This window comes from Sinohyriopsis cumingii, chromosome 12 (genome assembly GCF_028554795.1).
Source record: "Sinohyriopsis cumingii isolate HCF-2022 chromosome 12, ASM2855479v2, whole genome shotgun sequence".
NCBI classification, from domain to species: Eukaryota; Metazoa; Mollusca; class Bivalvia; order Unionida; family Unionidae; genus Sinohyriopsis; species Sinohyriopsis cumingii.
This window is the reverse complement of record NC_142972.1, coordinates 38,129,525-38,144,440: the sequence shown is the minus strand read 5'-3', so window position 1 is coordinate 38,144,440 and position 14,916 is coordinate 38,129,525. Positions and strand designations below refer to the sequence as shown.

Genomic DNA, 14,916 nt, shown 5'->3' with positions numbered 1-14,916 from the left:
TTTTAAACAACAAATAATATAATAAAATGTTTAAGCATGTATCCGATCCTTCATTTGACATGGACTTGCCTGTCCTCAAGGATGAATCGGTGGGTGATTATCAGTATTCTTCTTCTGCGTATGGGAGAATCGAACTACAAGTTAGGATACAAGCAGATATTTCTTGCCTGCTGAGGCGTTTATTGAGATAAAAGGGGAAATTTTGAAAATAGATAATAGAGCATATGGAATTGGAGAACACATTGGTTTAGTTCTTGGTGGTGTTATGGCATTGTTTAACAGTGCCACATACAGTATTGATAGAATATAGAATCATATCTCCAGATTTTGATGTTGCTTAATGATTATCAGGCTAGCACGATACAGCGATGTTTATTTGCGATCTGCTGGTCCATCACAGATGTTTACCAAAGATACCACTAATCATCCTGATAGCAGTAATGTGAGAATGAATGCTGCTGGAACTGAGGTTGCATCAATGAATGAAGATTTCAACCAAGCATTTGCAGTATGTCAGTCGATGTTAAACAGTGAAGAAGAATTTTCATGTACAATTCCACTGTCACACATCTTTGGATTTTGCAGAAATGTCAGAAAAGTTTTTTTTTGGTGCTAACCACACAATGGTACTCGTTCGAAAAGCCGAAAACAACAATGCACTCATCTATCTTGCTGGTGTTGATACAGCTGCAGCTGTGGTACACGAATGTAAAGTGAGACTGACAAAACTTTTGTTGTAGATGCCAACAATGACACCATCACTGATGGAAGAAGAATGGCCACTCTCTTTTATGGATATTGGTGGCAAATCAACATTATCATGGTTGACGATAACCACAGACAGTATTCAAAGTAATGTTGCTGGGTTATTCACATGGCAGATAGCATCAGCGCAGAGAGTTGCAGCACCACGACATATATTTAAAGAGCTTCAGGAAATTGCATGAGTAGATTCACAGACACGAAACCCAATGGTGTTTGACACAGTTGGGCTTAATGAAGAGTCTCTGAGGATAAACAGACATCCAGAACCATCCGAGGAAGTGTTATTGAATATGATAATGATCATGTTGTGGATGTGTATCATCTTTTGATGACATTCCTGGGGCATGATCATGATTATGATTCTGGTATGCAGATGTCTCAGCAGGATTTCACAATGCTATATCCAGTCTATTATTTCGCACTGGAACAGTTGGATTTGTTCAAACAATCCATTGTTGACATACATTTTTGAGCTCGTGTAGCATGACTACCGGCCTGGCATTGAAAAAGCAACAGAAAACTGTCTAAAAACATCAGAAAAATTGTGATGGGGTCTAAGATTACCAGGAACACAGTATGGTCAAGGTCTGTAACTGCCAGGAATGTTTTGCTGAAATTCCCCATATCTAATTTTGATTTGCTTGGCGATTAAACAGAAAGAAACTTAAGAGGTGTTTTTGTACATGACCAGTTACCAGAACAACCAAACTGCTGAAACTGGTATCATTAAGCTCAGTGGCCATTCTGGTCCAGGTACTCACTGGGTTGTATAAGTGGTTGGTCCTTGTTGTATTGTATAAATTGGTGCCATATAAAGATTTTTAAAAATATATTAGGGGAATTGCCAAGCTTGGCACCTCCATCCCAGTCTGGTATTCAACATTGCCAATGCAGACATTAACGAATCCACCCATAGGCAATCTAGAAGTACTTACTGTACTGCTTTGTCAAGGTCATCAGTGACACCACATAAAGTCTTGAAAGAGTACGCTAGCGGTCATTTTAAACAGGCTAGGAGTTTTCGAAGATCTCTTGCTAAAGTTAAGGAACCTGGTCTTTGTGACATTGATTTATCAGTGTATGCAACATGAGATGAACTTGCTGATCTTATGACTCTGACAGGGGTTGACTGGGATGAAGTTGTTGTTTTTTCAGGATCAACATAGGTGCCTAAATATGAGCAGTATTAAGTGGATTGATATTATTCGGCAAGTGTTAGGTGCAACTGATAATGAAAAAAATCAGAGACTCGAGGGTATCAATCACAGTGATCAGAAATGATGTCAGTAAACGTGTTGCTAAAACCAGTGAGCTTAACATGAATGGAAATAGAATTATTATTCTGAGAGAACCAGCATCAGCCAATGAAGCTGCAGTGAAGAATACATGAACGATAGTGACACCGAGATCCACAATGAGGTCAATAAATGTGTTGCTAAAACTGGCAATACAATACTTAGTGAACTCAACATAATCCAGAATAAATTATTGCTCTGCAAGACCTAGCATCAGGCGATGATCCTGTAATGAAAAAATATGCGGATGACAGAGACACGATGATAAGTACTGCATCAACCACAGTGAGTGATAGATTAAACACATTGAGATCTGAGCATGATGTTCATGTGAGCACGTTTATGAATCTGCAAAGAAACTCTGGTAGACTTCAGCAAGCTGCTGCTGATTTTTTTGGAACACTAATGCTTGTTGACATTAATCTTGCTGAAATTCACACACGACTCGATGACAGCACCGAAAAAATAAGAAAGATTGCTGCTGGTGTAATACATATGGCTCTGTTCATCAGCGTGGTATACACAGTGGGGTCTGGATCAGCAACATGGTCAAAACAAGATAACACCATCAAACATACTCCTGAGGTCACCAGGGTATACAGGCTCCCCGTGTTTAGCTCTGCCAAATTTACTATATTTATGACATCCATGGCATCATTTTCCAGAACCTTGTCAGTCATGTTAAATCAAAATACTGAGGAAATATTGATATTCGATTCAGAAGACAAAAAGTTAACCTTAGTGACATATTGCTGTCTGGAATTCGTTGCATAAACACCCTAATTGTTTACTTAGTATATAAAAATAGCATGACAATGAATCCCACACAGTCTTACAGATATAATCTAACGTGTGCATGGATGGCATTACTTAATTGATGAGCACACAACAAAACCAAAAAAATGCTGCAGATGTATCATTGTCATCAACAATGTTGTATATGCGGTGTCCTCACTGGTCGCTGGAGCAACTACGTTAATCAGCACATTATCAGCAATGCACATATCGCCAGTGATGAGAATTGATGTTACTATTGATGTTGATGCTGCTGGTATCCTTAATATTATCACGAAAAAAACTAGAAATGTATGGGTAAGAAATTACATGAACACACAGAAATAACATGAGCAGCAATGCATGCATGTAAAAATATATCCTCGATACTGTCAATGGGGTTAAATATATTATCGGAATCACAAGCTAGTAACCATCTAGATGCCGTCAAGAGATAATGTCAGCAATGATACTTTGTGGGCGACAGTGTTTCCATTGCCACATTTAGAATAGATAATAAATGACAGTAGAAATAACTGTCAGACTGGAACTGATTATTGCTTGCAGTGTAGGAGAAGTATCAGTTGTATAATGTAATAGCAGATACTCTGTATTGCTTGTCTAGACCTTTTTCATCTTGATTCACTCCTATAAAATTGCTTGTATTGCAACACATAGAATAAAGATATGGGGTAGAACTGTTGACAACTATGTTAACTGAACCATGACAAAGTATGGTCATTTACTGCATCAGATGACTTAATATTTGCATGAATGATTGAACACCATTATAAAATTGATCTGCCAGAATTTGAATAAATGTAAAACTCCATGATTAAAAGGTCAAGCCAAGGAGTTAAATGCTTTATTGCTACAAATCTATTAATAGTAATGCAGGAATTTGATTCTTTTCACACTGTTCAAAACTAATAAGCCAGTCTGATCATTATTTATCAGTTTAAATTATAGCGATTTCAATCTAATTGCAGTAAACACAGATGCAATTTTGTATGATACATTCAGTATTTAAAAATATTAAACTCTAGGTGTTTAATTACTGTTTCAGTTTGTATTTTCTTTTTTGTTTGAAAAATGTTCACTTAAATTATACCATGGTGCATCTGAGGTGACTAAAAGTGTCCCATATCCTTCCAGTAAAATGTATAGAACCATGAAGTCATTTTGAACTAGGCCTGCTTTTCACAATGGACCTTAAGTCAAGACTTAAACTTGGGTTTGAGATCCATGTTCAACTTGGTGAAATTGGGCAAGGACTAGTATTATTATTATTTTAAGGACTTTTAGGACCTTGTAATGTGTAATTAAACTTTGTAATTTAAATTTGTCATTATCATTTAATTTGGAATGTCACTGTATGGAACACTGTCTCTTTGAGTATAATTCATCATAAACCTCTGCGTTTCCTTAACTTTACCTTCTTATTTGGATACAGACCCAGAAACAGGTAATTTTACCAAATCTGCATTTCATTGACACATGATTTGCATTTGAAATGCATTCAGAATTAATTTTGTTCATGTAAATTTATATTCCATTCACATTTACATTTCAGTTATCATCCCCCTTGTCTTTTGTTTATAATTTCAGAAATGCATTTTGGTTTAGTGTTATTCGTTCCATTCCTCACTTTCTTTCAGTTTTGTTCATTTGGAATAAAATGAAAATACATTTATCAATTTAGTAGGGCTTTTCCATTTTGAAGAGTGCCAAAAGGGAGAGAACTGTTGCAAATGCATAAAGTACTAATTTTGTATGATAAAAAAAATATAGCTGTAACTACAATAAATGTTAAAGTAGGATTGTAAAGTATTTGTCTGCAAATTTTGTTTCTTATTTTGTTTCCCTCAGATAAAATTTGTATGAATACAACCAAGGGTGTTGATGTCATCAAATTGTTGGCGATTGTTTTGTCTGCCATAATAAGAACAATCTCAATGCAGGCATGGGGGAGATCTTTTTCTCATCCATGATATTGTCTCTCAAACAACAGTTCACACTGTTACAAAGAATGGTTGGTGTATGTCTTGTGCCTCATGTATACTAATGATGTCATTTAGATCACATCATATTGGTACATTGTGACCCCGCTATAACACAGTAGTTGGAAGCCATAGAACCCGACCGTGTTATAGACTGAACCATGTTATAAGCAACCAGGTCAGTTATCTAAAGAAAATAATGCATTTACCCCAAAAAGTTTGCATGGGGGTGGGGTGGGGTAGGTAATAAATGGGAGTGGTAAAATACGTGCTTCATTGGCACAGTTACCATTTTAAATCCACGCATATTAAATGGTAAATACACTTGTAGTGAAAACAGAGAAGGCATATATAATATTTTACTTTATTTAGAGAACCACAGATTGGTACTTATATGTGTATACTGTTTATATATACATGTCTAATGTATAGCTTGAATAGAGAGTATCAACACCATGTATTCACCCGTGAATCTCATCACATACATTGAATCCACAATACAAGTAATTCCATTGAAAATATGCACACACACAGATTTAAAATATTCAGTAATTTTGTCACAGGTCATATAAGTCTGAATTCAGTGGATAAACATATCACAATCACGTAACGAATGATGAAGCACATTTACTTTTTAAGCTTCCTTTGGTAGTGTTCGTAAGCATAAACTTTTTCCCTGCAGAAAGGAAACTTTCACAACACAGTAAACGTGTTCCAGTCACATTGGAAAATGGAAACATCCATCAGATTCCATTGCTTTTATTTAAGTTTGATACTGACTTTCTTTGAAGAAAAGTTCTTTGTTTTTATTTAAGATTGTATTCGGCTTTCTTTGATGAAAACTGCATACGTTATTGAAGTCACCACTAAAGAACAGCTTTGGAGAAATAAACAAATGCCTGTTTCTTTTTGTGGCAGCAACATCAAATAATTGTATTGCATAATTGAGACTGATCTTTTTTCCATTTGCTTAGTACGTTTTCATAACAGTCGGTGCCTTAAAGGTAATCTGTTTTCCTTGAAATTTAAGCAAACTATTTTAATTGGATACATTTTTAAAAAAAGGAATTGGCCGTCGTTTGGTCGATTGTAGTTACTGTTCCTCCCTGCCTATTAAACAAGCCAACAAGTAAGATGTTTTGCTTTTTTTTAATTTACATTTGTGGTTGTGGAGTGATGCTGCCTTCCATGCATGCATCAGAAATTTAACGAAGGGTTAACAGACAATAGAGACGCAGGTGTTCTGGGTATGATGACAAGGATTAGCACAGAAAATGTGAGTGTTCTGAAGGATTTAATTCTGAATGAAAAGAAGAGGAATTTGACTTACCATCCATTAATTCTGAGTGAAAAGAAGAGGAATTTTACTTACCATCCACATACAAATATCAGTCTATGTAAATATATTAATTACTAGCAAGTGGCTGAAAATTCGATGAAAGATAGATTATGAGATAATGCCTTGGCCGGTTGATCTCCGCTACCAGAAGGAAAAAAAGCAGATATCTCAAAACATGCAGTACTCATGCTTAATGTCAACATAAGCGGATTATGATATAACAGTGCACAGTTAAGATGGTTTGTCAATATGTACAAAGAAATTGTTTATGTAAGAACAGATAAATTTCAGTGCATTTTATATCAATTTTGCCACTTCCTTTCATGGGACCTCTGAATTTCTCCACTCCAATCCAATGGTTTTATATACAAGTTTAAACAGCCAACAATGTCACCAATTAAAAAAAATTGCCAGATGTTATATTTTGCCACCAATAAGGAAAATAAAATCGCAGTTCGTGACATTGGGGAAGACCTACGCAATCCCAGAATAAACATTTTACACATCATTTTTTGTACTTTTAAGAAGAAAAAAATATTGTTTTCGAGTACGAGAAAAATAAATATAAAATTTCAGGAGCCACGCCATGATCATCTTGTATTATTCATGCATGATCTCTTCCCCAAAATGATAATAAACTTTTACATTTTTTTACTTTTAAGAAATTTTTTGTGTACTATAAAAATACATTTGTATAAAATTTCGGGAGCCATGCCACAGCTGTGTTATATCTATGTTATAACGGAGCGTGCTATAGCAAGGTCACACTATGTACATGTATTTGGTAATAATACAGGTATTGTTGACTTTACAGGACACGTGTAATCATATCTTCCACTGAGGTAAAATAAAATTATCTTGCCCAGATAAAATATTCCTGTCTAGTGGGTGGGGAATAAGCTTAATGTATTTGATGATTTTCTTGTTCATGAAGATTGACCAGAATGCTCCATGATAGCACAGAGCTCAATAAAATGTTAAGAATTCATGGTCTGTACACTCTTGACATGAACCTTGGTATACTAAAGACCAAATAAAGTCAATACATTAGTACTTCCATGCACTTTATGTTCCATTTGCAGGAATTATTTCACCGAATCTATAGAAGCTCAACGTAGGAGCCACCCCCACATTGGCATAACCTCAAGTTTCCAGTTAGACAGTGAAGAAAGATCAACACTTGGATACAGAGAGAAGTTGCTGAAATACTACCTTGATAAGAGAGAAACAGAATTCACAAGGGCAACAGCTTTTAGGTAATGTTCTTAATTTTAACTTAAATAATTAACTTGAATTTATATTATGTAAGGGCTGTTCCAGTAAAACATATATCTCCCTCGGGGATGGCACTTCAAGAAAACTTCTGTAGGAGGTTGTGTTTCAAACTATTTTGATTCTGACAGTAGAAGGTTGGTTAGGAAAATCACTTCTGTTGTGGGTTGTGTTAACAAAATGAGAAATCACTGGTGGGGTTGTCAGAAAAAAAAAACTAAACGCATATATATTTAAAATTGCATCTAACCCCCTCCTAGTGGTCCAACATGAATAAAACATTGGGTCAGAAAATGATGCCAGTACACGTGAGTGCATGTAATTTGTACGAACTTTCATACTTTTAAAGCAGTGATACGTGTTCTGCAAATTACATCAACATTGCTGATATAAAACATGCTTTGCGCAGTATGCAATTTTTATTAAACTTTTAACTTTTAAAGCGCATTTTGCAATGTAATTCATATTGCCAGTAGCAGTCTCGCAGTGCCTGATGCGACATCCAGATAGCTGGATACTTCGGTTCGACATGAATGGCTGTTAAACTAAATTGGATTGGTTCATTGGCACTGGAACAAGCATTTTTGGTAGTTTTAAACTTATTTTCATCATGGAAGTTTTACAAATGCGTGTTTCAAGTAAGTGTCACACAGCAATCCAAAATGACTGAATCACAACAGGGTTTGTCCTCAGACGATGTTTTCAGTTGGCAAATACTGGCTGGTGATAGCTATGATAACAATGAATTTCATGTATATTGGTCTGTTGGACATACTGAAAATGTCACTGGAAATACCAGTGTGTGGTTTTGAGCCCAAAATTGATGTTGAGTGCGAGTCTGATGTACATGTTGGATGGACAATATGCCTGTTATATTTATTCAAGATACCCATATCTGTACAAGCAGACTATGGGAATGTTGGACTTAAAACCGTAATACAGCATTATGGAAGAGAAAAAATCTGGCAGAAGAGGCAGCAAAGCACTGATTCAAGGAAGTGAATCTTTGGCAAAATTCATGTTAGTGAAAACCAATTTTTTATTGGGGATGCAGAAAATCACTTAGGCGAGAGTCCTCCTTACACATGTAATAGGTGGGCAGCAAAATTCAAAGACTTGCCAGTCCTGCTTCAGCCACCTGCTTAGTAGGAAAATGTGTTGATCAGTTAGCTGTGCTGATATTTACAATGACAGAATTTAGTGGCTGAAAGACCACCCCCCACCCCTCGTGTACATGTCACTATTATAAGAGTACATCAAAAGAACATGCTGCAGTAGCTGGGCAGCAAGATCATAGGCTTTGACTGGCAGCTGGGTGGGAAAATCTACTGATATTTACAGTGCTTGAATTCAGAGGCAGAAAGACCCAGAGATGTACATGTGGTCATTTATAACAGTACATCAAATAAACAACTTGAGCTTTCATAATTGTGTTCATTTCCGAGTATAGCTGAATAAGCAGTGCACGTGACCTCGGAATCATGACATGTTGAGACTTGAATGAGTATTTTGGGGTTCAGTGGCAAACTGATGAAGATTGTAACGAGATTCGGTAGAGTGCTAACGTTGCTGTAGCTGATAGTTTGGATGGAACAGTAGCCAAGTGTAAGAAAGTATGTAATGTCTAACTTACTACTTTGAATAAGACCTTCCTTGGAGTGACAAAATTCAGACTCAATCTGATGGACAAACACGAGCTATGTCAGTGTTACAAAGAATGTATAAATTAATCTCAATGGCAACCAATAGTTCTTATAATTTGCATAGTTTTCTGGGAGGGAACTGCAGCTTTTGCTGGTGGGACTCCTATTTTTATCAAAATGATAGTCCTGGACTCCTAGTTTTAAAATCCTTGCGAGACCTCTGGAAAACTTTTCTTTTTGGAACAGAGATATCCAAGAGGGAATACCCATGGGGCCATACCTTGTGAGATGTTGAAAATTGCGCAACCATAAAGAAAAGTAACTTGTTCAAGCTAGTTATGCATATGCGTTTCAGACAGCAGGCAATGAAAGGAGTTCTCAGCACAGAATAATATTCATACACAGAGGAGGAGGATCATATTGAATTCAGAAACAACAGATTAGTGCTCATAAGGAACATCAGAGAATCCCCATACAACCTAATTATGTGTGTGTAGATCTCTAGTTGGCAGAACCACCATGGCAACAAAAGAATAATGAGACAAACTTTCATATCATGCAGATGTCCAAATGAAGTACATGCTCTCTATGTTCAAAAATTAAATGACATTAAACGTAAGAGACTGACTGATGTGTGTAATTTCAAAGCAAGATGGATAAAATTTGTCCTGTTTGTGTTCGGTTCTTCCTATTTATATTTTGATCATGGTGATATTTTCTGCAGACCTTTTGGCACTTGGTTCCAAGCCATCGTTTGGTATTTGTATTACAAATTGGATTACTGTTATCTAGTACACAACATTTTGAAGCAGTGTCATTAACTAATGATGAAATTGATGAAAAAATTCTTGATGTCATTCTGACATATGCATTCTTTACTACAATATTAATCTGTTCATCCTGATTCTTTTTGACCATCTTCTTTAGTTTTACTGGTACCAGTACTTTTAATAAAATTGTAACTTCTTTTTTCTTGCAGTCTTAATATTTGTAATCATGTTTTATTGTCAAAAGGTAAAATGTACTTAGTTTTGTTGTAAAATCTAAAACTATTAATTATCAAGGGACTAAAATAAAAAGTAGGTCAGCTTCATGTGTGCAGAAATTATTGCCATATTACGGACAACAGAACATTTGTACAAGATGTATTTTGCAAAGTTGTGGAACCAGCACTTGTATTGTCACCACATATTCCATTTAAATAATATCATTATTTCTGCATATTCCTATCAGTATTTTCCCAGTGGTATTAATTTTCTGATCTGATGTTGTTCGTTTCTTGTGCAATTTTTACACATCAAGAATTCTCACAGTATAATTGAAAAAACAATGTAATCTGCACCAAATTGAGTTGTTTGAGAAGAAATTCATTTTTTTAACCCAAAAATCACTAAGCTATGTATTCTGGTATTAAAGTCTCACATTAAATAACAGTTGAAGTAGCCATGACTGTAATTTAGGATGCAACTGTACTCATTTCACCTTTGGTATATTCAAATCTGGAATTGATGGAGGAACATGGCTCCAAAATAAACACATCAGTTTTAGAACCTGTTCATTGACTATGAATCAAGTATGTAACCCAACTGAATTGTTAGAAAATTTTTAATTCTTTTGACAACATCATAATCAGCAGTCAGATATGGAGTAAGCCTATGGTCTTTCTGCCATCCCAACCAAGACCCCACCACAACCACATGACCATGCCCAATGACGTCACAGTAATAATCGCTATACAACTAGAGATGACATCTCTTTGAGTATTTTGATTTCAGTATAGTCGTAACAGAGTGGAACAGTAAGAAAGAGTGACAGATATTTAGGTGTTAGGGAGATATTTAACAACTGCTATTCCTCCCACCACCATTCCCTCATTGGAGATCACACACACACAAAACTTCGAGTAAATCCTGAAATCCTGGCAGCATCCCAGCAGGGGAGATAACTTGACTATTTTAATTGATTTTATTGGTCTCTGGTTATCCCATGGTATTTCTGTTACTTGAACATTATCTTACAGTGTCCAGTCAGCATGTTCAAAAAAAGGCTTACAACCATTGAGAGTTGTTGAAGGACTCACTACAGATATGAAAGAAAGAGAACCATAATATAAATCAGCAAAGATAAAATAGATTAAATATGGGTTTGACTGTCCCAGATTGGTTGATAATGAAAGTAAGATTTTAGTAAAATTATCGTTTGAGAGCTTGTCCTACTTGTAACTGAACAAAATGAGGGACATTGTTTCATTAACATAATTTCCATCTCCTTACAGACCTGAGTTTGGAAGACTCGTTACTGAAATCAGCAGCTGACTCTTTGGTGCAGTATTGAAAGCACACATTTCAAATTTGTGTAGGTCCAGAAAATGTTGCAGCTGTTATGGTTTTCTTTTCACAAAAGCTGTCATCATAGATGTGTTTATACTGATACAAATTTGATCATGAGCACTCAAAATTTTAAGTTATTGAATTTTAATATCATGGTGTTTGCACAAGTTTACAGTGGGAACTGAATTAGTACAGCAAGTCCTGAATTGTTGAGTTTTCTGCAGAAACATGGAATTAAAGCAGGGTACATCCAGAAATGTAGAGGTTTTCAATCTTGGACTTAGTCTCCTCATTGCATTTCACATTGATATGCATATTCACAGATAATTAGCATAGTAGTAGGAAAAGTAAGTGACAGATTTAGATACATATCATAAACAAGACAAACAGTATGTGGGGGGACAAGATCATAAGAACAGGCTGGAATGGAGAAACATAATGAAAACAATAATGAGTAGAAGTGTGCCTCTTTTTTGATGTGTGCAACATTATTTTCTCAGCTTCAGTAAGAAATTATGTCAAAGGGAAGACAATAAAGGGTGTACAGTTAACTAAACCAGTGTGAATTTAGCTACTTAAAATATGTACCAAATCGATTTTAACCTTCTGGTTATATCTGTTCTGGTCTCTTTCTGTCCATTCTGGTGATTATGTCCACTGAATCAGTATGGTTGGAATTTTTTTTGGCAGATTACGATTACCGATATACACTGTACTTCTGCCTGAGAGATGTGAATAATTTTATTTCTTGGTTTGTTGATTCTGGTTGTTGCTCATTTCAAATGTATCATTGAAATACATAGATGCATTCTCATACTTTGTTACAAATATTTATTACAGATGCATATCTCCAGATTTTGGTGAATATAGCTTGAATAAGTTACAACAGTTCTAGTTGGAACAATGGACATTGTTAGAGAAACTTTAAGTGAGCTAAAATGTAAACGTTTTGCAGTGTGTGATGCAGGATTGCTTAAGACTTCTCCATCTCATATGCTCACCATGAAAAATCCATTTGTACAAACTGATGATGACTTTTTGGTAACTGTTAGAAAGGCATAATAGACGATATTCCAAGGTCTACAAAAATTACTAGAGTCAAAATTTATAAACTCATAGATCTGTGGCAGAATTGATGGACTAGCATCTTTGTTGCTGTTGCCACAGTCGATTATTGGTTGATTTAGTTTGGTCTATTTTTTTTGGGGGGGGGGTAACAATATATTAGGTGGAGGAAAAACTCTGAAAGACCACAAACCCAAATTGGTTGATTTATAATACAAACTCTGTGAGATGTGCAAGTGATGTAAAAGCAAGCACCTTATTACACTTGGGCACATGGAGCCTCTGTTGATTTGATGTTTATCTCCAACAGCCAAACTCATTTAGACATGAGATCACGGGTTTCGGTAGATCATTATGGCCTTTACACCATTTTGAGATGAAGACTATACATCGCAACCAGTTTTACTGCTGAAGAAAATCCAAGTACTTTTGAGACACCAAATACCACTTATATAGTACCACTGACCTTCCACAAGTAACTGATAACATTCTCATTTAATAATTACATGACAAGCATCTTGTACCACTCGACCATGGAAGCCCATCAGATCTGTATCACAAGACAAGCATCCTATACCGCTCAGCCATGAAAACTCCTCAGTGTATAGGTATAAGTCTCATATGAAAGACTAGAAGTGGGAGATAGAACTGTGACAACTGGACAGAAAGTGCAGAATGTTACTGCTAGGCCGTCAGTGATGATGATGATGATGATGCTGTTGACAATACAGTTAACTGCAATGACATTGATTTTAGGAGTACTCTGGGAAAAATGATTCCTTGACTTTCATCCATTTTTGAAAATCTAATTAATGATATGAAAATGTTTGATTTGCTATATTTCTTTTGTTTTTTTAAACTTTATATTAGTCTTGCAACAAGCATAAAAATAAGACATTGGTAACTGAAATATATGTTATTACAAGAAATGATATAGTGTAAAAGTAAGCAGAAATAATGCAACATCACTTCCACAGGGATTAATGGGTTTTTTTCTGACAAATCATGTATATTAAGTTTACCAAAACATTTTTTGGAAAAAAATAATAACAAGGAATCATAGCATCTGACCACACATTTAAAGCAATACAAGATTTAACTATTATTCTAATCAGAAGTAGCATGCCTGAGAACAAAGAAAAATGGCAAGACATAGTGATCACTTTATTAAACACACAGTTTAGTAAGGATACAAATTCATGATTTCTGTATTAGAAATCCCATTATAAAATCTATATTCATGGACGTTAAATTAGTAGGTATTAAAGGACTGATCAGTGACATATACAAATAATAAAGCACCATGAAAATCTGTGATTTCGCAGTATCAGGGATATACATGGCTGACAGACAAACAAACAAAAGGACAAAAGATTGATTATAATGAATGAATACAAGTACAAATATGCAGTAGATTATATGATCTATAAGAATTTAGTAAATTACCTCCAGCCAGCTGTCATTTAATTGCTTCTGTCTCCAACCCAGTATTAAAATCGCATCTACTGCTCACTAACCCATAGCCAGAAATTATGTTTAAAAAATAGTGGGTAGTGTTTTTTGATTAAAACATATATGATGGTGGATCATAATTTTTTTAAATTGCTTCTGTTGTGGGTTAGTTGAATTTGAAAGTGCCTTCCCCTCCGGTTTATATGTTTTACTGGAACGCATGTGTCACTAGACACAAAATGCAATGTGGGTTGTAATTCTAGTTCTTAACCACATGACTCTACCAGCAGTTGAACAGTCATGATCTTAAATCTGATCTGGTTGTCACTAGTCTTCCAACTGTAGGAGAAGGTGGAGTCGAACTTGGGTGCCTGAAAGTCCTGGTTTGAATTCAGTAGTTAGTTATTAACCATGTGACCTATTTTGAATTGGCTGACATTGCTAGCTGGGGATGACAATAAATAAGACAGATATCCTATTCTTAATGCTTTAGTTCCAACTGAAGACACCAAGAGAAGTTAGATTTTAAGGTTGTTGGTACCATAAACCAGGTTTGGGCCCTTCCTTCATAAAACTTTTTTCCATTTCAAATTTAAATTAAAAAAATAAATAATCCTTACTCATTTGGATACATTTTGAATAATATTTAGAAGTCTGGAGTTAACATGCATTTCTTCCGATTTTGACAGAATGTCATTATGAAGGGGTCAGGTCATGGGTCTCATTCCTCTGTAGTCACCCAGCATTAAGAGGTTAGTGTTAGGACTGGTTGGCCAGGTGTCAGAATAATGTGACATCACTATGAACTGCCACACTGCAGACATCATAGCAATATGACTGAAAAATTGTTAAAGCTACATTAAAAATCTAAATCACACATCCCCCATTTAAAATTCACATAAGAAAGGAATATTACAGTCATGCCTATAATTAGATTACTTACTTAACAATTTCTGAATGTAAATAATGAAGTCAGTTGGA

General features: G+C 35.4%; 1 protein-coding gene across 1 annotated transcript in view; it reads left to right on the top strand.

The window, feature by feature from the left end:
• LOC149786276 (inositol polyphosphate 5-phosphatase OCRL-like) overlaps nucleotides 1-14,916 on the top strand; it is a 254,292-nt gene that overhangs the window by 34,890 nt on the left and 204,486 nt on the right. The window contains exon 9 of the mRNA XM_089976660.1: nucleotides 7,256-7,429. Within this exon, the coding sequence (XP_089832786.1) occupies nucleotides 7,256-7,429 (174 nt within the window). The remainder of the gene's footprint in view (nucleotides 1-7,255; nucleotides 7,430-14,916) is intronic.